This window comes from Leuciscus leuciscus (genome assembly GCF_965113295.1).
Source record: "Leuciscus leuciscus genome assembly, chromosome: 15".
Classification (NCBI taxonomy): Eukaryota; Metazoa; Chordata; class Actinopteri; order Cypriniformes; family Leuciscidae; genus Leuciscus; species Leuciscus leuciscus.
This window is the reverse complement of record NC_138739.1, coordinates 2,830,361-2,856,522: the sequence shown is the minus strand read 5'-3', so window position 1 is coordinate 2,856,522 and position 26,162 is coordinate 2,830,361. Positions and strand designations below refer to the sequence as shown.

At 38.8% G+C, this 26,162-nt stretch overlaps 2 protein-coding genes and 1 long non-coding RNA gene across 3 annotated transcripts; 2 read left to right on the top strand and 1 right to left on the bottom strand.

Annotated features, from left to right (window-relative positions):
- Positions 1-660: 660 nt before the first annotated feature.
- Positions 661-26,058, bottom strand: LOC309476270 (guanylyl cyclase-activating protein 1-like). Its single transcript, XM_082139553.1, has 4 exons — positions 25,751-26,058; positions 2,303-2,452; positions 2,045-2,135; positions 661-1,377 (listed from the first exon to the last, which is right to left on the bottom strand). Exons 1-4 carry the CDS (start codon positions 25,946-25,948, stop codon positions 1,238-1,240), a joined length of 579 nt encoding a protein of 192 aa, XP_081995679.1. The 5' UTR covers positions 25,949-26,058; the 3' UTR covers positions 661-1,237.
- Positions 19,107-21,425, top strand: LOC309474863 (uncharacterized protein; the record flags this gene model as incomplete). Its single annotated transcript, XM_082137480.1, has 5 exons — positions 19,107-19,626; positions 19,775-19,865; positions 19,960-20,048; positions 20,516-20,641; positions 21,373-21,425. The coding sequence occupies exons 1-5, from the start codon at positions 19,437-19,439 to the stop codon at positions 21,423-21,425; spliced, it is 549 nt and encodes a 182-aa protein (XP_081993606.1). The 5' UTR covers positions 19,107-19,436.
- On the top strand, positions 22,322-24,970 carry LOC309476415. The gene is made up of 5 exons (XR_014198122.1): positions 22,322-22,465; positions 22,569-22,728; positions 22,967-23,080; positions 24,209-24,253; positions 24,464-24,970. It is a non-coding gene; the product is annotated as an uncharacterized lncRNA (long non-coding RNA).
- Positions 26,059-26,162: the final 104 nt, after the last annotated feature.

The window sequence follows — 26,162 nt, the reverse complement described above, 5'->3', positions numbered from 1 at the left end:
GTCAACTTTTTATTTTATTTTTGAAATGACCGATCGTTTCGCTAGATAAGACCCTTATTCATCGTCTGGTATCGTTTAAAGCCCTTTGAAGCGGCAATGAAACTGTCATTTGGACCTTGAACCGTTTGGGTCCCAATGGAATCCATAATATGTGGAAAAATCCTGGAATGTTTTCATCAAAAACCTTAATTTCTTTTCGACTGAAGAAAGAAAGACATGGACATCTTGGATGACATGGGGGTGAGTAAATTATCAGCAAAAGTTTTTTTAAAAGTGAACTTCTCCTTTAAGATTTCTTTAAAAGTGCAATATAAAATAGAGTTTAATATATTCCCTGTAAGAAAGTGCTGACACTACATGTATTATTAGCAGTCTAGTTAACTAAATCTAACTCGTTTTTGTTCATTAAAATAAAGCATAAAAATTACATAAAAACTTTGAAAAATTAGAAATGTTGACTTGGCAAATAACTAAAATAAATAAGTGTAATTAATTAAATAAAAAAATAGAGGTATATATAAATGTTTAAATAATAAGAATTATTAGTATTATGACAAAAACATAAAATTACTAAACCTGAAAATATAAAAATAAAAGCTAATTCACAATATTAATAAATACTTTAATATAAATAATACAAAAGTAACGCTGACTATTAGCGTTATTTTACATGTATTTTATTTAAAGTTATAATTTTATTACAAATATTTGGGACATAAATACAAAATTGCATTGATTGTCAATTCGATATATCATGTCGCATATTTTTAGGCTGTTTATGGCTATTATTCTGCATACAATGAACACGTTTCATGTTTTATTTTGTAAAGAGTAATAACATTATAAATGTGCCCTACAAAATATAATACAGAAAGTTTTTTTTCACATAAAAACAATTGTGATTCCCCTGAGAAACATCACGGGGCTGAAGAAATGTTGTATTTCACAGGAACGATTCGAACAGAGGAAACATACATAAGTGCACTTAAAGGGTTTGCTCTAGTTTCACTAACGTAATTCTGTGAGATTACAGGAGAATAATCAGCTGTTGGCTCTTAAAGTTCAGTCCGACACAGTTAATCCTGTTAATATCTGATGTGTCGAGGGTTTAAACCTCTTCACTCAACAGTCGAGTCCAGACGCCGCTCACAGAACCAGAGCCAGCGCTACCGTCATCATCTTCATCATCTTCATCTTCATCATCATCATCTTCATCATGATCTCGGGCTGGTCTGGGTCAGGTGACCTTCTGCTCAGAGTTGATCTCGCTGTAGATCTTGTTGATGATATGAGACAGATCTAAAGTCTGGGTCAACATCTTCAAGAGCTCCTCGTCCGCCTGGATTCCCTCCATGAACTCATCCAGAGACAAAACACCTAAACACACAGTTACAGATTTATACTGTAGCATTAGCATTAATTCAGAAAGACAGACGCATTGCAAAAACTCCAGTGATAAATGAACTCTTCTGGGAGTTTATCTGAGACCACACTCAAGAGTGTTAAAAGTGTTTCAAATAAGAGTGTTAAAGGAACACTGAAGCAGTGTTAAAGTTAATGAAATAAGTGATTAATTGAGTGATAATTGAGCGTTATTGAAGACACCTGATGTTCACAAGCTGAATCACCAAAGGAGAAAAATCACAATTGTAAAGTCACCATTATGATGATCAGTGTGTGGTTTAGTTGGGCTCTTTACCCTTAAATTATTAACATTAGATTTTGTTTGGCTGCTGTAACTGAGTTGTAATAGCAAGATAAACAAAGAGAAAAGATGATAAGGTGGTGTTGGTTGTTTTAATAATCATTTGATCTGAATCACTGAACTCATTTAGAGCCTAATCTCTGAGTTAGGGTTACCCTATTGATTACAGCAGCACTGTGACTCTACAGCATAGGATGGATAGATAGATAGATAGATAGATAGATAGATAGATAGATAGATAGATAGATAGATAGATAGATAGATAGATAGATAGATAGATAGATAGATAGATAGATAGATAGATAGATAGATAGATAGATAGATAGATAGATAGATTACCATCTCCATTCAGATCAATCTTGTCGAACACCATGTCAGTGAACTCTTCTGCTGAAACCTCCTGCTCTATTCCACTAATGGCTCGAATGGCCTGAAGCAGAAAAACAACAGCGGATGAAAGTGAGTTCAGTGAGTCCTGAGGATCCTCTTACACAGACTCAGAGTCATCATAAGATGATGTTCAGCACAGATAGAGGGTGTTACTGGTTTAATCTGGTTCCTCCAGCAGGAGCGCTGAAGAGAATCACGTCCTCAAACCTTGAAGATCAGCAGCAGCTCGTCGCGCTCGATGCATCCGCTGCCGTCCATGTCGTAGAGTTTGAAGTACCAGCGTAACTTCTGCTGAACGCCTCCCTTCAGGACCAGACTCAGAGCAGCCACGTACTCCATGAAGTCTATACAGCCGTCCTGACCACACACACACACACACACACACACACATCAAACTATTATACTGGACCACACATGGATCTGTTTATACACTATATTGCCAAAAGTTCACATTAACTTTTAACACATCACATTAACTTTAATGACTTCCCATTCTTAATCCTATTAAGACTATAATGCGTTAAGAGCTCGCTCAAGTACTGCAGAGCTAAACCATTTAGTGCTTTGTAAGTAATCAGCAATATTTTAAAATGTATACGATGTTTAATAGGGAGCCAGTGCAGTGATGCCATAAATTATTGTTACTGTTTTTAAAATAACTAAATCGTTTAAACCTATGGTAGGTATAAATTGTACTTTTAAGTAGTCTGATGTTGTTTGTTTATGTATCTTGAGGATCTTGTTGAACCCTCTGGGGACCAAGCTGTTTTTGGGGCCCTTGAGATGTTCTGACATTTGTGCTTTTTTCAGTTATTTATAAACATGTTAATGGCAAAGGTGTAAATTCACTCTATATAGCACAAACAGGCCTACCATAATATGCGAGCAACATGTATGTAGATGTTTGTATTTTTAAGAGAATAATGTTTATGCGTGGTTATTTAAAAAAATAAAAATGAAAGTTGCTGAAATAAGACCACAAAACTCATACAAAATATGTGCCCACAAGACTTTTGACTAATGGATGTTGTCCCTTTCAGTTCTAGCTTCAAAATTATGTGAAAATAGTCTTGCTTTATAGTTCACAAAAAAAAATACATTGATTTAAATGGTGTAAAACAGGTTTTGCTTGGAAAGCCAATATGCGAGGGGGAGGAGTAGTTTACACCTTAGTCCCACCCACTCTGCATAATGACTCTGCATAATTAGCCATTCATTCAGGTGTGACACTGACTGAGCCACAATGCAAGGACAAAATATATATTTTGAAGAAGACTTATATTGACCATTTAAGATTTTGCTTACATCTATCTTGTAAATATGTTTTGCTATTTTATTAAAAAGGTTACAATTACAACAATAATTACAATTTCAGCAATATTTCTGCAAAAAAGTACTCTTTCTTTGTAAAAAAAAAAAAAAAAAGATTATAGGCCTACATTTTATTATATGTATTCATTAGTTTGAATATAGCCAACATTGGAACATCTTAGTCTATGACTTTATTTTTGACAAAATAGTATTTTATATATATGTGAGAAGAAAAGCTTATTTGCTGTGACAGTATATTCTACAGTAAAAACTGTACCCAAATCTAGTCAACAAAATGTTGTCTTTCATACTTCGCCTGACTGTAACGTTGTTTTTATGAAATATTAGGGCATAGCCTATAAATGTTAATTTGCAGTTTAATACGTTGCTTATACAAATACATTTTATTTCAACATATTTCAGTCGATTTTTACTCATCTCAGTAGGCTCTAGCAAAGCAGTTTATTCTTTCACACACAGACGCGCGATTCATATTTAGGCTAAACAGTCTTTACAAATATGTACCCTTCATTCATCTCACAGAAACGCGATTCATCTTTTTGTTTACATAGGCCTACACTAACGTTATTCCATAACGTTATTCCACATTAACACTTGAGAAAGGATAACTTAGCCTACCTCACTCCTCAGCGGGATCTGCTCCTCATATCAGCACGGAAACTTTTCTCCATAAGGTAGGCTATATTATGCCTCTTTGTTTACAGCTGATGTGGGCGTTTCACAGCTCTGAAATGGTTCTCAGAATTTGCGTTTGAATAGCACGCGCTCTCCGGGGCGTGGTCAAATTACTTTTGAATGGCTCGTAATGAGCTCGACTGGAGTCGCTCTCTTTTTATACAGATTACAGAAGCTGATAATATTAGTTTTTTATATAAATGACTTCATTTAAAAGCTGCGATCTCAAGCTTTATGTCCGTGGGTCTGTTTGCCTGTTTGACTGAATTTTCGCGGAGTTATAGATCATTTTCGAACGCGTTTCAAATGGGAGTTTACTGGCAGAGAGAAGGCAGAAATAGCATCATGTTAATTTTTCTTTATTTGTCAAAAAGCAAAACACTTTATTTTTATTGTGAGTATACAGAAAAAAAATAGAAACTGAACAGGATCGATTGATGTATTACACGAAAATGAAAGATCAAAATTAACAGAGCATTTAGTGTTTATTTTTCATTGCTAAAAAAAAAAACGAGCAAAACGCGCGGGCGCGTTTTTGGTCCCCAGAGGGTTAAATGTTCCTTGTTGTTGTGCGTATGCTTGGTGATCGTATTTGTAACTATGCACTTTTAATATGCTGCCATTTTGGCCAGGTCTCTCTTGAAAAAGAGGTTTTAAATCTCAATGAGATCATCTGGTTAAATAAAGGTAAAAAAAAAAAAAAGTGTTGGCAGGTAAGAACTCGGTAAGAACTCGAGCTGCTGTGTTTTGGACCAGCTGTAGTTTGTTTATTAAGCGTGCAGGGCAACCACCCAGTAGAGCATTACAATAATCTAGCCTTGATGTCATGAACGCATGAACTAATTGTTCCGCATTTGTCAATGAGAGCATATGGCGTAATTTAGATATATTTTTAAGATGGAAAAATGCGGTTTTAAAGATACTAGACACGTGACTTTCAAATGAAAGATTGGTATCAAAGAGCACACCCAGGTTCCTAACCGACGATGAAGACTTGACAGAGCAGCCATCAAGTGTTAGACAGTATTCTAGATTATTACTGTTTTTTCAGAATCTAGTAGTAGGAAATTACTAGTCATCCAATTTTTTATATCAGCTATGCATTCCGTTAATTTTGTGAATTGGTAAGTTTCGTTACCCTGGTAATCCAGAGTTCTCACAAGAGCACAAGTTTAATTTGCTCAGCGAGTTACTCTGGTGTCGAGTAATGATGCTCATTAAATATGCCCTTGTATCCGAGCTGCACCAATCACATCAGGTTATCTGATATAGGTGGGCCAGAGGCGAGATGATGACAGCGCTGTGACGTCGAGGTCATTAGTAAACATTGCAAGATGGCTATGGATGAACACTAGTTGTTTGAAACGGCTTTGGCCACTACAATGAACGAGTTAGACTTGGCTTTTTATATAAAACAGGAACAGAAGACGCCACTCGAATCGTTCCTTTGCAAGAAGGACGTTTTTGCTGTTTTGCCGACCGGATACGGTAAGAGTATAATCTACCAGTGAGCTCCGCTGGTAGCTAAGCGTATGGGGTTTATTGTTGTGATTGGTCATAGTGTTATACAATTGCGTGCAGCGAGATTTTCAAATGCATGCTTGGTGCCGCCCCTCGAGCTGGGCAATTTTCATTATAATAATAATAATAATAACTTTATTTTGTATAGCGCTTTTAAAAGTCAATTCTCAGAGCGCTTTACATAGTCAATAAAACCACGGTAGAAAAATCAGCATAGTATACAACTATTACAAAACATGCATACAAACAATGTTATAAACCTAAAAGACAAGTTAAAATCAGTAAACAAAACGTAAAATAATATAAATTATATCACATGGAGAACCACAGCAATCACGTTTCACCCAAATGCTTCTTTGAAATAATACGTTTTAAGGGATGACTTAAATAATTTCAAAGATGGAGCACTTCTAATCTGGGAGGGCAGGGAATTCCATAACTTTGGGGCGACTGAAGAAAACGCCCTATCCCCCATTGTTTTTAGGCGCGTTACCGGGACAACTAAAAGGCCAGCGTCAGCTGAGCGAAGATTACGTGAAGGAAAGTACGGTACTAAGAGGTCAGAAAGATATTGCGGAGCGAGTCCATTTAACGCCTTGTAGGTCAACATAAGAATTTTAAAATCAACACGATATTCAACAGGCAGCCAGTGCAATGTCTCTAAAACAGGTTTTATATGATCTCTTTGTCTGGTTTTAGTCAGAATACGTGCAGCAGAGTTTTGTACCCACTGAAGTCGGTTCAGAATAGATTTAGATGCTCCCGCCAACAAGGCATTACAATAATCAATTCTAGAAAAAAACAGTGTATTTATAAATTTTTCTGCTACAGAAATAGGCAGCATGGGTCGTAATTTAGATATATTTCTAAGATGATAAAATGAAACTTTAACAGTATTACGTACATGCAGGTCAAATGTTAAGTTAGAATCAAAAATTACTCCCAAGTTTTTTAATTTAGATTGGAACTGTATGTCTGAGCCGTCCACATTTAAAGCTACAGATGTTACTTTGCGTAACTGGTGAGTCGAACCTATGAGCATCACCTCGGTTTTATTGCTATTTAGACATAAATAATTAACAGTCATCCAATTTTTGATTTCTGTAATGCAGTTAGAAAGGTGAGTAACAGCTACATTTACATCCGGCTTTGAGTGAATATATATCTGGGTGTCGTCAGCATATAAATGAAAATCAAGACCAAGAGACCTCAAAAGTTGGCCAAGAGGAAAAATATAAAGACTAAAAAGCAAAGGACCTAAAATTGAACCTTGAGGTACACCATATTTCACCTGCGCTCCATTTTGCGACACTGAGTTTTCATTGCACGCAGGTCGTCATTATACCACGGAGCAGACCGTTTAAAAGATACAGTACGTGACTTCAAAGGAGCAAAGGTGTCCAGGCCGGATGAAAGAATTGTGTGCAGCATATTTACTTTGTCTTCCAATGCATCAGATGGTAGGATACAGCTAGTAGCAGAGTGAATAAAGTCAGAGAAGTCTTTGGGCACAATAGATCGCCACTTACGGTAATGAATAATACGGGAAGTGGTAGCAGGTATAACAGGTAGCTCCAAGTTAAATAGTATAGCTAAGTGATCAGATAGCCCAAAATCAGATACAGACAACCCAGACACAAGTGTATCATTTTGAATCACAAGATCTAACATGTGCCCTTTGTTGTGCGTGGGACAATCTACAACTTGATGTAACTCAAAGCACTCTAATAAAGATGTAAAGTCTTTTGTTGATGAGATATCTATTTTGTCCATGTGAATATTAAAATCACCAAGAATTAGAATTTTTTGATATTTTAAAATCAACACCGATATTAATTCAGCAAAATCAGATGTAAATTCTTTGCTACCCTTGGGAGGTCTATACACAGCCACAATGACCGTAGACGATGAAGAGACACTCAAAGCAAGGCATTCAAATGAGGTAAAAGAAGGAATATCCACAGAAGATAGTCCAAGTGGCTGTTTATACAGCACAATGATACCACCTCCTCTACCCGTTGAACGCGGGAGATCACATAATCCATAACCCTCAGGAGTCAGTTCATTAAAAAGTAGTCCATCAGATTCTTTATGCCAAGTTTCTGTGCAGCAAATGAGATCCCAGTTTTGGTCCATGATTAGGTCACATACAGTCAGGGCTTTGTTATTAATTGAGCGCACATTTATCAGTGCACATTTCAACAATTGCACCGAAACGGCCATGCCAAGTGTAGCCTCCTCACGTATAACTGACAAATTATTTAAATCAGCCCTTGTTGGTCTCCATGGCATTATCAGCGATTTACGTAAGGCTCTTGGATAAAATACATTTTCTTGTGACGAACCCAGATACCCACATCGTGATGATCGATGTAGGTAGCGTTTTGGTCGAAGAATTCCATAGCTATTGCAAAGTGCGCGAGGTTCAGTCTCCAAAACATGTTTCCCATTAAGGTTCAGCAGCTGGCGAGAAGTGTACCTTATGGCCATTGTAGCGTAGTCCACGCAAATAACAGTATCACAATTGTGTAAGTACTGGGTCCTGCAACCACTCAAAGATAGCAGCAGTAGTCCAATGATTGTTGCGCGATTCCACATTACGATAGAAAACATGAATAATATGTATTTAAACATTAAAAATAATTGTTTGACGGGAAAGGAGCGGCAGCCACACGCGCCAGCGTTCCCTTTCAACCGGAAGTAACACGGAGAATATAGTCGACGCCAGACCATTAATCTTTTAGATTTAGGTCTGGATTTCCAGGCTAAAGTTTCATCAGTGCGTGAAGAAACATAGAGCTGAGTATCATCGGCATAACAATGAAAACTAATGCCATGCTTCCTAATGATATCTCCTAATGGTAGCATGTACAGAGTGAACAGCAGCGGTCCTAGTACTGAGCCTTGTGGTACACCATACTGAACTTGTGATCGATAAGACATCTCTTCATTTACTGCTACTGCACCAAACAACCCCACACCATAATCCCCCCTCCACCAAACAACCCCACACCATAACCCCCCCTCCACCAAACAACCCCACACCATAACCCCCCCTCCACCAAACAACCCCACACCATAACCCCCCCTCCACCAAACAACCCCACACAATAACCCCCCCTTCACCAAACAACCCCATACCATAACCCCCCCTCCACCAAACAACCCCACACCATAATCCCCCCTCCACCAAACAATCCCACACCATAATCCCCCCTCCACCAAACAACCCGACACCATAATCCCCCCTCCACCAAACAATCCCACACCATAATCCCCCCTCCACCAAACAACCCCACACCATAATCTCCCCTCCACCAAACAACCCCACACCATAATCCCCCCTCCACCAAACAATCCCACACCATAATCCCCCTCCACCAAACAATCCCACACCATAATCCCCCCTCCACCAAACAACCCCACACCATAATCCCCCCTCCACCAAACAACCCCACACCATAATCCCCCTCCCCCAAACAATCCCACACCATAATCCCCCCTCCACCAAACAACCCCACACCATAATCCCCCCTCCACCAAACAATCCCACACCATAATCCCTCTCCACCAAACAACCCCACACAATAACCCCCCTTTACCAAACAACCCCATACCATAATCCCCCCTCCAACAAACAACCCCACACCATCACCCCCCCCTTCACCAAACAACCCCACACCATAATCCCCCCTCCAACAAACAACCCCACACCATCACCCCCCCTTCACCAAACAACCCCATACCATCACCCCCCCTTCACCAAACAACCACACACCATAATCCCCCCTCCACCAAACAACCCCACACCATAATCCCCCCTTCACCAAACAACCCCACCATAATCCCCCCTTCACCAAACAACCCCACACCATCACCCCCCTTCACCAAACAACCCCACACCATAATCCCCCCTTCACCAAACAACCCCACACCATCACCCCCCCTTCACCAAACAACCCCACACCATCACCCCCCCTTCACCAAACAACCACACACAATAACCCTCCCCCTCCACCAAACAACCCCACACCATAACCCCCCCTCCACCAAACAACACCACACAATAACCCCCCTCCACCAAACTTTACACTTGGCACAATGCAGTCAGACAAAGTACCAAGGCCAATATATCGGCCGATATTTGACATTTTTTAAATATCGGCATCGGCCGATAAGTTTTTCTGATTGGTCGATGTGTTGGAAGCGGGACTTTTATTTGGACGGCGCTCTGGACTTTTATTTTGACGGGCGGCGCTGAGAACACCAGCGCCTGAGAAGAGAACGGCAGAGCCTGATCACACAGCGCTCACTCACATTCTCCGTCTTCATTAGTTTACGATCTCTGTCAGTCATATCTAATACTTTGTTAGACAGAACTGGTAAACAAAGAAAGTAAATGGTAAGCGGAAAAGTAAAGTGTTGCTTTTATATTATTTGTAACAGAAAAGGCAAACAATCAGGCTAAAATACTTTCTCATTTACCGTCAACATTCAGCAAATGCGCATCTACGTCATTTAAACAAATATCTGAATATCTAATAAACATTTAATTTCACAAACCTTGCAGATTTAATGGAATCCAGCTGTGATATCTTGTGAAGTGTGCATTTTTAGCCTGATAAACGTGTGACTGCGAGTGACGGTCGGCCCGTGCGAAGTAAGTGAGTGAGTGCGAACAGAAGATCAGCTTCAGGAGACGCCATCGAAACACTTTAAATCCTTCATTTTAAAATATGCTGTGCTATATCCAGTTGCCCACTGTGTCATATTCATATAATTTCACTGTGTGCTGTATGTAATATTAGCGTTACCTTGTCTTTATTTGAAAAAATATGATTACCAGTGCGCACGAAATTACCAGATTACTGAGTGCCGTTACAGTGTTTACTTCCTTTTTATTCACATATTCATATATTTTTAAACAATTACTTTATTTGTGAAAAATACTCATTGCAGATTCAAGAAGTTGCCATCTAAAGTATAAGCACGTTTATTTTAAAGATTGGTTTTCTAATTTATTTAAAATGTATAAAATATTGATTAAAATAAATATAAAGTATATAATACAAATATCGGCTTCATATCGGCCATTGGCCACCCTGCTCTCTAAGATATCGGCATCGGCTATCGGCCATCGGCCACCCTGCTCTCTAAGATATCGGCATCGGCTATCGGCCATCGGCCACCCTGCGCTCTAAGATATCGGCATCGGCCATTGGCCACCCCTGCTCTCTAAGATATCGGCATCGGCCACCCTGCTCTCTAAGATATCGGCATCGGCTATCGGCCACCCTGCTCTCTAAGATATCGGCATCGGCTATCGGCCACCCTGCTTTCTAAGATATCGGCATCGGCCATCGGCCATCCTGCTTTCTAAGATATCGGCATCGGCATCGGCCACCCTGCTCTCTAAGATATCGGCATCGGCTATCGGCCACCCTGCTCTCTAAGGCATCGGCTATCGGCCACCCTGCTTTCTAAGATATCGGCATCGGCCATCGGCCACCCTGCTCTCTAAGATATCGGCATCGGCTATCGGCCACCCTGCTCTCTAAGATATCGGCATCGGCTATCGGCCACCCTGCGCTCTAAGATATCGGCATCGGCTATCGGCCACCCTGCTCTCTAAGATATCGGCATCGGCTATCGGCCACCCTGCTCTCTAAGATATCGGCATCGGCCATTGGCCACCCTGCTCTCTAAGATATCGGCATCGGCCATTGGCCACCCTGCTCTCTAAGATATCGGCATCGGCTATCGGCCACCCTGCTCTCTAAGATATCGGCATCGGCTATCGGCCACCCTGCTCTCTAAGATATCGGCATCGGCCATTGGCCACCCTGCTCTCTAAGATATCGGCATCGGCCATTGGCCACCCTGCTCTCTAAGATATCGGCATCGGCTATCGGCCACCCTGCTCTCTAAGATATCGGCATCGGCTATCGGCCACCCTGCTCTCTAAGATATCGGCATCGGCCATTGGCCACCCTGCTCTCTAAGATATCGGCATCGGCCATTGGCCACCCTGCTCTCTAAGATATCAGCATCGGCTATCGGCCACCCTGCTCTCTAAGATATCGGCATCGGCCATTGGCCACCCTGCTCTCTAAGATATCGGCATCGGCCATTGGCCACCCTGCTCTCTAAGATATCAGCATCGGCTATCGGCCACCCTGCTCTCTAAGATATCGGCATCGGCTATCGGCCACCCTGCCCTCTAAGATATCGGCATCGGCCATCAAAAAACCAATATCGGTCGACCACTAGTTTTCTCGGAGTTCACTGTGTATCCTGCTCCCTGAATCCTGTAGTTCAATTTTCCACATTTATTGTGTCATTATGTCAGTATCAGTATTTGCTTTCTACCGTGCACAAATAAAAATGTCACTGTACTTTTGCTGTGTAATTGTACCAATGAGCACTCAAACACACCAAACCAACAACTACTAAAAACACACACAAAAACTGATTTTGCACTAGTAAATTATAATTCTATCATTTTATGTTCATACAGTGCATTTTAACATAGAATGAACTATATTGAAAATCAATTCTTTTTTCTGGTGACAAATGAAAGCCGTGTTCAGAAATCAAGCCTCGTTCTGAGGACACAAACCCCTCAGTTAACCAGATTAGCGGCTCTGATGGGATTCAGTGAGGATCTCTGACCTGTGCAGTGCTGCTGTTTAGCTGACTTTACCGTATTAATGTATATATCTCATTACCCACAATCCTCAGCTGAAGGGACGTGAGGAAACGCACCTCATTTAACCCTCGGTATATCAGCACTTATGCTGACTTTACACTTACAATTACCTGAAACTCCTGCTATAAATATCAAATAATTCATTACTTTCCTGAAAACAAAACTACGTAACTTACAATGAAATATCAATAACTTTTTAAATATCTGTTATCTATTATTAATACTGTCATTAATAATAATTGGGCCGGTCCTGGTATTCTGTGTCTTTTTGCCATCATAAAATCATGTAGAAAATCAATTTTGTTTGGTCAAGCTCAGGTAAATAAATTTCACCATTTATTAAGCAAAATAAGTGAAATGGAGGATCACAAATGTCCACCCTGTTATAGAGACAAATGAACAACCGTTTCAAACACTTATGGTTGTAGTTTATTGGCTCTGTGTACCTTTAAAAGCATATCAGTTAAGAAAATATCAGAAAATATTAATATTGTGCAAGAATTCGACCTACTTTCTCACAAACGCATAATTTTACTTTTTTCGTTTTCAGATACAAATGCCTAAAAGGTGTTTTTGTTTACTTTTTAAAGTACTGCGATATTAATACTCCAGTAAATGTTCATTTTCACTTTATTATTTTTATGTATTTTGCCGATTCTATGAAATTATTGTAAAAACAAAACAAAAAACAAATGCTAAACAGGATGGAAAAAGTGATAACAGAGTGGACAAAATAATAACATCCTATCGCTCACATAACCAGTTACATCCCCAGGTAGCAAACAGACGTTGGGCCAACGTCAATATTGGTTGGTTACGTTGGCCCAATCTATCTGACAGAAATACAACGTTGGGCCAACGTTGGTGTGGTCAGCTGCAATGGCCCACCACTTCCCTCAAATATATGCATGCAGCATTTCATGTTTTACCATTCTTCCCAGTAAACATGGGGAAAAGAGTGTCTGGCTCCTTTTTATGACGTTGTTTCCAAGCAATACAATGCATCAAATGTGTGAAATCAGAACAATGTATTTATTAAAGATTAAAAAAAATAAAATAAAAAAAAAGACAGGACATCGTATGACAAAAGATGGTTACATAAAGTAAAAATGGATAACGTTACCTCTACATTCACATGTTGCGTTAAACTGAATATGTAGCATAAGTGGGTAAAATTAGTTAACAGGTTCAATCTCTCCTAAAAAGTACTTTATTTATTATTAAAGTTTATGCTAAACAAGTTTACTGTATAAATGCAGTATAAGTAATAACATACAAAACCAAGACAAAATATGTGCAAACCATTGCATAATGTGCAAAATATAATATATGCATAATTGAATGTGTAAAGTCCAGGATCTTTCATAAAGTGCTGTGACACACAGTCTGCTGTAAACGTTACATCTGGTCTTAAATCAATTTTCCCTTAGGCATAAAAAAAATGTTTTGTTTGGTTCCGGTTTCCGACCGACCCTGTCAATATATGTGCGACCGAAATTTATTTTATGAGCTTGGGGAAGAAATAATACAAATTAAATAAATACACAAATTAAAAACTTTGAGGCGAACTATAATTTACGTTTTGGTACACGGTGCTGCGTGACGTAAGCGGTACTAAAAAGTGACGTTAGCTGGTTCCAGCTCACCACGCCCTCCCTTGGTACGAGCTAGTACCACCATAGACTGTAAAAAAATAGGCTACCACGCATAGTATTGCATCAGTTAGGATAGCTTCAAGTTAGCGTAGATTAATCTGTATTTAGTACAGTGGTCAGGAGGGTACGTAGGTGTAGTGTTGCTGGTTGCAACAGCACTGCTGGACGGCATAGCTTTCAGACTAGGAAATTAGGCGTCAGTGGAGCTCAAGTGTGCAACCTGAGTTTTACGCGGGACTGCTTCTCCAACGCAATAGAGGTGGAAATGGGCTTCTCCACACAGCTCGCGCTGAGAAGCGACGCAGTGCCAAACGCTGCTCCTCCTGCATGGACTCCACCACCGCCGCGGCGTCTTGATGTGAGTGATCATATATATCATCACAATTTATGGTTAGGCTAAAGTTAATCCTCTGGGGTCGACAAACGCGCCGGTGCATTTTGCTGGATTTTTTCCACATAGCGGCAAAATATGAATATGCCTACAGCGCGCGCTGACATCAACTCGATAAAACTCATCAGATGCGTCCACGTAATGGAAATGGGCTAATATAAATAGGATATGTTATGAAAAAATAGAGTATCCATCGCTACTGTAAAGTAAAAGTAAAATAAAAAAAATAATACTAATTTACGAATAATTTAATCTACGAGCAGAGAGCGCCGGTGTAGCAGTCGATTCTGTTCCCTACAGGAATTTGTGTTCCCCCTCAAAGAGGCATGTCTGCGCATGCCTAGAAGATGCATCAAACCACAACTGGAAGTACGGAAAGCGAAAAAGGCCAAACGCATTGGCGCAACATTCAATTGTCAGCATAATAAAATGGTTCTCACACTCCAGTAATATTTCTGTCAAAACAAAAACTCAATGCCTCATATTATTGTCTTTACATTATTATGTCTGTATTATTTATAAAGATTGCAAAACGTCAGAGATGACAGGTTTATGAAATACAACTTTGTAAACAGTATACAAAATGTATTAATATGTTAAATGTCACCAAAATACACATAAAAAAAAAAGAGTTCATCATATTATTGTCAAAAGGTAAACACATTTTCAGGTGACACCTTTCATATTCCCTGTATGAAAATAAATAAATAAATAAATATGAATAAAACCATATTGCTATTTTTCTTTAATATTTTTCACATGCAAGATACATGGGTGCAACATAACATTCTAGTAATTAATTCATTAAAAATTTCTGAGGGCACTAATTTGCTTTAATTAATCAAATTAATCAATGGTGTTATAAATTGGGGAGATGACCACACAACATTGTCACCTGAATTTCTATTCTTGCTGGCACATTCCAACAATGGATCCAAAAATATATGAAGAAATCATGAGCTATAAAACTCAAGGCACATATCCATTTGGTATTAAAAAAAAAGACCATAAATATGTGATTCGCAGACGTTGCTCCAATTTCCAAATTCATGGTAAGTAATCTATTCTAAATTATAATTATTTTTGAAAGTGAAGATAACATAACTCCACAGACAGGAGTGAGGTATAGTAATACACCAAGACTTGATAGAAACAAAAAAAACATACTTTTCCATGGACTATAGCCTTCTTGGCAAATAGAACATAAAATACCTATCCTGCAATTTTAGTTTAAAATATCCTATTTCTTTCATTAGGCATTCAGAACCTCCGTGGTTATTGTTTAGACTTTACTAACAATAAAGCTATTTCAATAGATGGTCAACTTTACTACATCTCCTCAAAAAATTGTATGGGTTCGAGGAAAAAAGTGGTCATTGGCCAAAAAGAGGCCAACGAAATATTTACAGAATTCCATGCCAGCCCCTGGAGCACACTGTGGAACAGAAAAAACCAAGCTTGCCATTTCAGCGAGGTTCTACTGGCCTGGAATGGGGGTGGACATTGATAAATGGGTAAATCCTAAATTATTCCTTTCTAACTTTGTTGTGAAACATATGAATGTATTATGTTTTTGAATGTATTTCTCATGTGCTTATTTCTGAACATCAGGTTTTGCAGTGTGCCCAGTGCCAATATAGCAGACTGTCCATCAAGCAGGAGCCCAAGTACATCCCAATATGTGTAAGCTTGTCCACAGATGTGCATGGGATTTGAGACTGGTATTTCATGAGTGCACATAATTTAAATGTATTTATGGGTATGGGTAAATATGGTTAAGCATTTTTGGTTGGTGTAGCATACTCAAAAGTAATCATGAATGGACCAATGCTTTAAACCCCCTTTTTTAAAATTGTTAATCTTATATATTTTTATTTATTTATAGATTGCCTGTGATGACTGTGGGCGATGGTTCCACTTAAAGTGTGTTGGCAATCCATCCACGGAAGATGAATACAAATGTGCTTCTTGTAATAACTAAATATGAAACCATTGTTTTTGGAGTTTATTTTTCCCCTTCATTTTCCCTTTGGTAAACCTACTCGAAAATCAATCTTTCAAAACAAGTAGCCTATTTATTTTATAAAATGTGACATTAAATTGTGAAGTGATTGTGGTTCAAATAGTCTTCAGCTAGACGAGTATTAGGCTACTAATCAAAGCCTTAATAAACATTACATTGAAATCGCTAATAACGGTTTAAATTTGAATATAAAAAAAAAATAAGCTAGATTGAAATGACAGAGCAGGAAAAACTCGCTTTAACTTTTTTATTAAAAAATAATACCTTTTTAACCTTTTGGCTTCCCGTACATCCAGTTGTGCTTCTTGTCGTATCAATTCTGACGGTACGTATGGTAACCTGATGGTAACGCGGCAACTACGCATGATTTGTAGTATGATTGCGTAAAGGGAACAGGAATTCCGGAAGGGAACAGAATCGACTGCTTCACCGGCCGCGCGCGCGCACTCACGTCAGAAGAGCTGAGGCGCGAGCTCATTCTCGTGATTTAGAATTACCGTTATCTTCTAACCGTTAGCCTTCTTCTAGACGTCACTTCAGTCATTAATCCAGCCAGTCCAAGGTAAACTGCTCGATTCAATATATTGTTTTAATATATAATCAATCTGTTATCTTGTAAGGCATTGTTATGGCTTCACGTTAGCTATCAGATGTAAATGTAGCCTTATAATTTAGCCAGCATAATTTACATTCAATGTAACGACAGCTAGCATCTAACTTACCGTTAGCCTGCTAGATTCTAACAACAGTTAACGTTAGCTAGCTAGCATTGTAGCTTTCGTAGTCTAGATTAAACAGAATCGAAATTAGATGTAGTAACTGTAATTAACGTTAGTTATTTGTTTGGCAGCATACTAACTATGTCTGCAAACAACATTTATTCAGACAGAACACTTAAACGTCAGGCAAAGCGGAGGGCTTACAATATCCTTAACGTTAGTGAGGTTTACGTCAATGCTGAATCTGACGCAGCCGATGTAAACATATGCCTGGAAAAAAACGCCCCAGCTGATGATGTGTGGTCAGATGCTGCATCTGATTGGCCCATGTCCTATGTATCAGACGAGTTAGAGACTGAGTTTAATGTTGACGATAACGTGATTGATGGATTTTGGTCAGATGCTCTGACAGAAACAGACTCAAGTGATGATGAATTTGTTGAGTCTGCAGAGTGTCTTGGGGAGGAGCTCAGAGGTTGGGCAATAGACAGCCAAATTCCACAATGCCATCTAAATGGGCTGTTGGGCATCCTGAGAAAATATCATCCATATCTCCCAAAGGATGCCCGCACTCTTTTAGGCACTCCAACTAATTATGAGGTCCAGCAGATTGCTGGTGGCACCATGCATTATTTTGGAATTGAGAAAGGCATTAGGCATGTGTTAAACCAGATAGACCCTCTCCCACAGGCCATTCATTTACAAGTGAATATTGATGGACTACCTTTGTTCAAAAGCAGCAATAAGCAGTTCTGGCCCATTCTAGGCTTGGTAGAGGAAGACAAAACAAAACAACCATTCGTCATTGCTTTATATCTTGGATCTAAAAAACCAGAGAATGTCAATCTGTTCCTAGAATCATTTGTGAATGAATATGGAAAGCTTAAATTAGAGGGTGTGGATGTAATTGGCAAATGTGTAGATATAAAAATTTCAAATTTTGTTTGCGATGCAAGTGCGAGGGCTTTCGTAAAAAACATTAAAGCCCACAATGCATACCACGGCTGTGAAAAATGCACACAGGAGGGAACATGGGCGGAAAATCGCATGACTTTTCCTGAAGTCGATTCACCTTTACGGACAGATACGTCTTTTAATAATAAAGACGATGAGTTTCACCATAAAGGGACCAGTGTGTTGACAAGGGTTGGAATTGGTATGGTCTCCCAATTTCCATTAGATGTTATGCACCTGGTTTTTCTTGGCGTTGTGAGAAAGTTGATAGGGTTTTGGATGAGGGGACCACTTCCAACTCGTTTAGGTGCTCATCAGATAGGCCTAATTTCTGCAGTGCTTATGTCCTTTGCCATGAGACTCCCCAGAGAGTTTGCACGGAAAGGGAGATCCCTTGTTGAGGTAGATAGGTGGAAAGCAACAGAGTTCAGAACTTTTCTCCTGTACACTGGTCCAGTAGCACTGAAAGACCATCTGCCGAATGCTCTATACCACAATTTTATGCTTCTGCATGTAGCCATTCGAATATTATGCTGCCCCTCACTGTGTCTCCAGTACTGTGATTTTGCTGAAAAGTTACTGATCACATTTGTCGAGCATTTTCAATCTGTTTATGGTAATTACGTTGTGTATAACATACACGGGCTGACACATCTTGCCAATGATGCAAGGCAGTTTGGTGTGCTGCATAATTTCGCAGCTTTCCCATTTGAGAACTTCCTCTACACATTAAAAAAATTGATAAGGACCCCTACCCAGCCCCTTCAACAGATCATCAGGAGATTGTCAGAAAAAGCAAGTGTCAGAACTAAAATAAGGGTGTGCAAGGATGGTTTTTACCAGGAACATAAGAATGGGCCTTTTCCATACAATGTGACATCTCAGTTTACACAGTATAAGAAATATGTAAATGGTGGAACTTTAATTAGTTTATCAGAGGGAGACAATTATATTCTGTTCAATGGAGATATTTATATTGTGAAAAACATTTTAAAAGACAAGGAAGCATCGCATCTAGTCTCTTAAATTCCAAAACAAGTCATCTTTTTTCACCTATCCCATTGATTCATCAAGTCTTGATATATCCTTTGTGAAACAACCCGGGCAGTCATTGACTATTGTTCCTACACAGACTGTTTCAAAAGTCCTTCTTTTACAGTATAAGGATGGGTTTGTGGCATATCCTTTACTGCATACTGCTTGATTCCCCCCCGGCATCTGACAAATGTATCATAAAAGAATAGTAATAATAAGACTAGGAAATATTTTAGTTTAGATAGATTTCCACTGGGTAATTAATAGAGCTTCAATAAATGTATATAGTTTGTAACACTAGATATATTGTTTTTTAGTTTTTTATAGATGTATTCTATAGTTGTTTTTACTGAAAAGAATGAGACAGAGGTGATACCAAGTGACTGGCTGAGCATCGACAAAAAAATTTCCTTTTGGCCCCCATATAACGGTACAAAATGTAGAAAAGCGGTTGAAAAAAATGAAACTCCTGATGAAGAATGGGACGAATATATAACTGAATGGGTGGCTGAGTATGGTAAGTCTTTGAGGAATTCATTATTATTGAGAAATAAAGAGAAATAACTATTCAAAAATTAAAAGATGCTCCTTGTGAGTTATGCCAAGTAGTTCTTTTCAAATGTTCAGATAATAAGCTTAGTGATGATGTTTGTTTCTATGTTTAGATTCCTATGAAAAAGCCAGAAGAAAGCTGGTGAAGTTTTGTAAAGGCAACAGTTTGGAGTCTACTGATGAGGACAGTGTACGGAAAAGAGTGTATGTTTCCTCTGTTCTCTGTTCTCCTTTTATAGCCTACTGCTTATTTGCACTGCGCTTTTAAAAAATTGATTACACTTAATGTGTCCAACAGACCATCATCAAAATATGTAAATGGATTTACATCTGATACAGCCTCAGGAAGACCTCCAGTGCAGGCCTCAACAAGCTGGCTCCACACAGGTACACTACAGACCAAAACATACAGTGGTCATTGCATCATTTCCCAACATATCTGGTCACCACAGATTCCTTAAATCCAAGACTTGGGAATATGGTCCCCTTAGAATTAATTAAAGTAATTTCCTGTGTATAAGCCACAGGAGAGTGTTTTATGCAAGTTAAAAAAAACATTAATATCATATTAACTGCTCTCGTGTATTAACCTGAAGAAATTGAGCAAATAAATGTATAAACTGCGGCTAATAGTTAGGAAATCACAGTACAAGGTTATATCTGACATTTCTGTCAAAATTGAGTTGTAGTAAACTATATTTCATTTCAAGGGGACGATATGTTGAAAGGAACTTTTGAACATTGGTCACTTTCCTGTTGTATAAGATCGCAGCTCTGGATGGAAGTAAATGTTGTGATGTTTGGCAATGTATTGTACATTGTACTTATTCTGTTTCTTACTGTTCCATATGCAGAGACAATGGAAAGACCAAAAAAAAAAAAATTCTGCAGTAATGGAGCCAAAAGCCTGAACTTGCCAGCCATACCACCATTTGCACCATCAGCACCTGCTGTGACAGTCCCTGAACCAAGACAAGATGGTACGTAGAATTATTCCAAACCTTTTACAATAGTTTTTTTTTTTTTTTTTAAGGAGTTTTTAGTAATTACCTTTTTAGTCTCTAACATGGATTAGAAACTGTTCAAGGAACAAAATAAAATGTATTTAACCAAAAAGGAGAATAAAACCATCTTCGCCTGGCTAAGTTGTACTATTTTCAAATGATACACCTTTTAAGCCCTGCTTTTAACAATTAGCCTTAATATCAATGTGCTTTGATTTACAACCACAATAAAAAAATTATTTGATTTACAACCAAAATAAAAACAAAATTCCAAATCTTGGAAAATCATATTTAGCTGAAAAAAGGACATGGACAACATATCAAATGTTGAAAATGTCAAATTTGACTATTTTATGGTAAATGTAAGCACATTTTGAATTTAATGCCAGCAACACGTCTCAAATAAAAGCTTGGATGGATTCAACAAAAGGCTGGAAAAGTTATGTTATGATAAAGACAACAAAAGAAGAGATGCAGTCTCTCTCTCTTTATATGTTCAATTCTGTGTAGTTATAATCAGGGGCGCCGCTAAGGGGGGGAAAGTTAGGACGATTCTAAGGGCCCAGACACTTTTGGGGGCCCCAGAGATCGATTTTATTAACGGAATGGATGCGGTAGGGGGCCCAACCTCATATTCTTTCATAGGGCCCAAAATTGATGGTGGCGCCCCTGGTTATAATGTTTCATCGTATGTTTGTCTGATTCAGAAAGAGAACTCCGGCTCTACCAGATGCTGGAAGAGATAAAGGGTCAAGTCTAGGGCTGTATACCTTGGAGAACCTGGCGATACGATACATACCTCGATACACAGGTCACGATTCGATACGTACCTCGATACAGAGCTGTCTCGATACGATTTGATACAATGTGACACGATTCGATACGATTCAATAAAAATACATGGGCCAGAGCCAATTAGTTAATGCTGAACACATTTACTCAACAAAAATTTATTAAAGACAAAAGTGCATTATAACAAAGTGCATTTTGCTTAAATATTTGCAACTTTAAGTGCTCTGATTAATTGTACACAAATTGTATTAATCTGGAAATTACCACAAGTCAACATTTAACTTTCCAAGGGTACAGTCTGAGCTCACACAAGCACAAAATCTTCTTATTATTCTTATTCTTATTATTAACTTCTTATTAAATCTTAAAAAAGGTGGATATCCGTCTAACACGTCCCAATAAACGAGCGACAGCAGGAAGCTTCAATGCACGCTGCGAGGCAAGGTTTAAAGTGTGAGCGAAGCACCTGAAATGCAACATACCGGCAAGCTCCGCTGCGACGCTCATATTTGCGGCGTTGTCAGTCACAATAGCTGGGTCTTTGGATACGAGGTCCCACTCCTCCAGCGCCGCTTTCAATAACTCTGCAATGTTTGACCCCGCATGGCTCGCATTTGTAAAACGTGCGACATCAGTTCCCACTCCTCGTTAACGTAATGGGAAGTGATTGTAACAAAAGCTTGTAATAAAATCTTCGACATTTTCCATGAGTTTTTTGAAACTCGCGGGCGCCGCTGCGCCGCCTAATGGCTGGGCGGAGTATCGATACTAAGGGCTAGAATATCGATACTGTATCTTTTTTTATTATATCGGTATGTATCTAAGAATCGATATTTTGAGCACACCCCTAGTCAAGTCAGGCAGAATACGCTCCTCCTTCAGGCCATTATGCGAAGAGAGAATGCAGCTGAAGTTGTAAATGAGGAGTTTCAGTTTCCATTAAGGAGCATGACAGGCATAAAAGATCTGGAGGATAGGCTGTCAAACAGAGACACACAACGTTCTCTGGTAAATTCTAATGATGTTCTGTTACTTCACTTAAAAGAATACTAACATATGTAGAGATCTAGACCTGATTTACTGCTGCTTAACACATGATTTTTTTTCATAGACAAGATATCTTACCAGCTTGGGTGGAACATCTGCCAAAGACATTGTCCACAGAATCATGAGGGAAATAATAACCAATGAGTTGGCCAACAATTTTAATTGGCAAGGGAGAGGACAGAAGAGCCCATTTTCTACACTCTTACTAGCAAAAGTTGTCATAGGTGATATGTTTTAAAAAACATTCAAACATTCAAACCTTATACATAACTTTGAAATGGCAAAAGAGGAAACAACCCCTTACAGTCTCACATAATGTGTCATTGAATGAAATACAATGCAAGTCAAAGAAAGAATGCCAATTAATCCACTAATCATACAGAACTCAACAAAATACACCTCAGATATGATCTGTCTGCTAACCCTTTCTCTGTTTAATTTTCTTTAATTTCATGCTGACAGATGCAGCCAAAAAACAAGGAACAAAAGTGGTGGAAGCCGAGGAAAAAATAAAAACCTGGCTGAAGTATAGTGGAGACAGAAATGGAGGAAGAAAAAAAAGAGCAACAGAAAAAGGTACACAAGCCCTTTAGGGTTAAGGCTGATCAAATATGTTATTAATTATTATATATATATTCATATATAAGTTTTAAGTAATTTACATTTTGATAATTACTATATTTTTTCTTTAAAGGGGTCATATAATGCCATTTTTGTACAAACTAATATGATTCTTTAGGGTCTAAATTAAAAGTTTGTAATATACTTTAATTAAAAATTCTCATTAGTATTGTAAGAAAACACTCATTTTACCTGGTCAACAACAGCTGTTTTCAGCACGCCGTTTAAGTGCATGTGTCTTTAAATGATAATGAGCTTTGCTGACCCCGCCCCTCTGTTCTGCGTGTACACCGTTTTTAATAATAACACAATAACCATAACGCGTTGTTCATTATAAACGTGGGATTATGAATTATATTGAGAACGTCGTACATAGAAAACATGCCGTAATGTACCCTGAGTGTAAACAGCCACATTCATTGTGAAGCGTGCAAGCAATTTGCAAAGATTAATATAAAGATTAATATAAAGGTTAATAAAACGTTACACTCACTTCTTCTTCTGGAGGTGCAGCACGAACACGAATAGTTGGTACCGATCCTTTTTTCAGGAGCAGCTTCTTAGCAAAACCAGCTTTATAACGTCACTGACCCTCGTTTGTAAAGCAGTCTCTGGTGTGTGAAATGATTCGCGCAAACATGAAAGCATTGACGTTGATCGTGGGGAATATTCCCTTTGAAAACAAAACTCAGCCACTGCGTCTTCAGCTGTACGGATTTAGGAACATCAAAATGATGCTGTGTTCCTTATTACACCCAAGAACAGAACACCACACTCGCTTAGACGCCATTCTGCTCATAGACAGTGCTCCAGTATCAACAATGACGCGCGGACTATGATGACAGACAGCTCGCTCACGAGCGAGGTCGGGTCTGTGTTGAAACGCTGCTGTCAATCAACAAGTCGTCCGACCTTGTGACGGCTTGATTTGAGACGGGAAAACATATAAGAAGATAAAAAATAAAAAACACTGGATGGATTTTTATAATTTTATGATGGTTGTGTACAGGCACTGCCAACACACATTTCAGTACAACCAACTTGTAAAAGTGCATGTACCATTATATGACCCCTTTAACACAGAAAAGCAGATGCCTCAAGCAGATTCCAGCAGCTGTGAAAGTGAATGTAAGTGTCTTCCAATGATTGTTTTTTCTTCCTCTGTCTAACCCCCACCACTAAACAGAGGTGTATTTCATCTTTACTAGGCATACACTGCATTAAGATGTATAAAAAATTTGCTACCCAAACATGATGAAAATTTCTTGCAGAAAACTTTTAAATTTTTAACACATCTTAAATGTTCTAAAAAGTTGTTTGTATGTTTGTTTTTTACAGGAGTATATGCTGCTACTTCTCCTCCTCCGCTCTGTCTTCATCATCAGAGCCACACACAATCTCTAATTCGCTTCAAATCTGCAAAAAAACTCTGCAGAATACGGAAGAGAATCTGCACATTTTCTCAGTTTTCAGCTGGGTTTTTTTTTGGCCTTCTTCCGCATTTTCTTTGCCGCCTTTTTTTGTCACTTTTTGGTTCCTTGTTGATTTCTTGACTTTGTTTTACTTTTCTTTGCATTTTTTCCGCTGCCTTTGTGTAGTTTGTTTCTACTTTTTTGTCGATCGACTCATCGTTGCAAATCCAGAATGAAAATCTGCAGAATGTATCTGTATATAATGTCTATATAATGGACTGTGGAGATGTTTTAACATTTTTGTTTTCTGAGTGTTATTTATCTATTAACTGCTGTAGTTTTTCCAACAACAGCACCACAACACGTTGTTAACTGCATTAAACTGCAATAAGTAAGTTCATTTTGTTACCAATAAATAGGTTCTATAACCAATTCAGTTTGTCTGTTGTGCCGTCTCTTAATGCAATTCAACAATGAATAGGCCATGTCACAATCTAAAATTTTTGTGTAAGGTAGGTAAAGCCTATTTATTTATAAGTTTGCAGATTTACTATTTATGAAGTTGGCAGACGGTTAAAATAGGCTATATTTTTTAATTTGTTAGAAGGTCTGCTGGCTGTCCAATGACATGGTTGGCCTAATGTTGTTTTAGTGGTTTTTAAGTTGGCAGAAGGTTGGTAAGGTATTTTTAGGTTGGCAGAAGGTCTGCTGGCTGTCCAATGACATGGTTGGCCCAATGTTGTTTTAGTGGTTTTTAAGTTGGCACAAGGTTGGTAAGGTATTTTTAGGTTGGCAGAAGGTCTGCTGGCCGTCCAATAACATGGTTGGCCCAACGTTGGCCCAACGGACAAAATTACGTTGGGCCAACGTCAGCACCCAACGTTGGCCCAACACAACAACAGACGTCGGGCCAACGTTGGGCCAACGTCTGTTTGCTACCTGGGTCATTACTTTAGTTTGAACTGGATTTAGTTTGGAAACAATAATTGCAAAAGAACTTTAAATACAAACATGAATTACTTTCACAAACAGATATAACAGGGTGGATATTCTGAGCTAAAATTATAATTCCTAAAAAATAAAAATAAAAAAAAGTAATAATTGAATATATTAGAAAGTATATTTTCTAATATATATATATATATATATCCAACAATAAAAACAAAACAAAAAACAAAAAAAAACACCAGTAAATAATAAATGCGTTTCTTACATCGTTCATGTCGAAGGTCTTGAACATGGTCGTGACGTACTCGTTTGAGGATTCTGACAGATTCTTCAGCCCGAAGAACTTCTTGAACTCGTAGAACGTGAGCAGACCGGACGGACACTCAGTCATGAACTTCCGGTACCACTGGTGCGACTCGCACGCGTTCAGCTCCTCCAGAGACGAACCGGGCGCGTTCCCCATGATGCCGCTGTACCGGAGGAGGACCGGGAGAGATCGCCCGTTCGGTCCTCGGTTCCCCTCACTTACACACACACACACACACACACACACACACACTGACTGAGAGACGAGCTCAGCGCGCGCGACAGGGTGAGTGAGTCTCGACCAATCCCCGCGCGAGGGGCCCGGGATCACCGCTGATGTCACTCTCCTGGCTGTTGTGTTCAGAGAATTA

Bases quoted from the DNA above. Each gene is read 5' to 3' on its own strand.
- LOC309476270 (XM_082139553.1), bottom strand. From the start codon at position 25,948: ATGGGGAACGCGCCCGGTTCGTCTCTGGAGGAGCTGAACGCGTGCGAG. The intron at 2,136-2,302 runs GTTTGAGGACGT...TTTCTGCTTCAG, and splicing joins AGCTGCTGCTGATCTTCAAG to GCCATTCGAGCCATTAGTGG. The intron at 1,378-2,044 runs GTAATCTATCTA...CTGTGTGTTTAG, and splicing joins GATTGATCTGAATGGAGATG to GTGTTTTGTCTCTGGATGAG.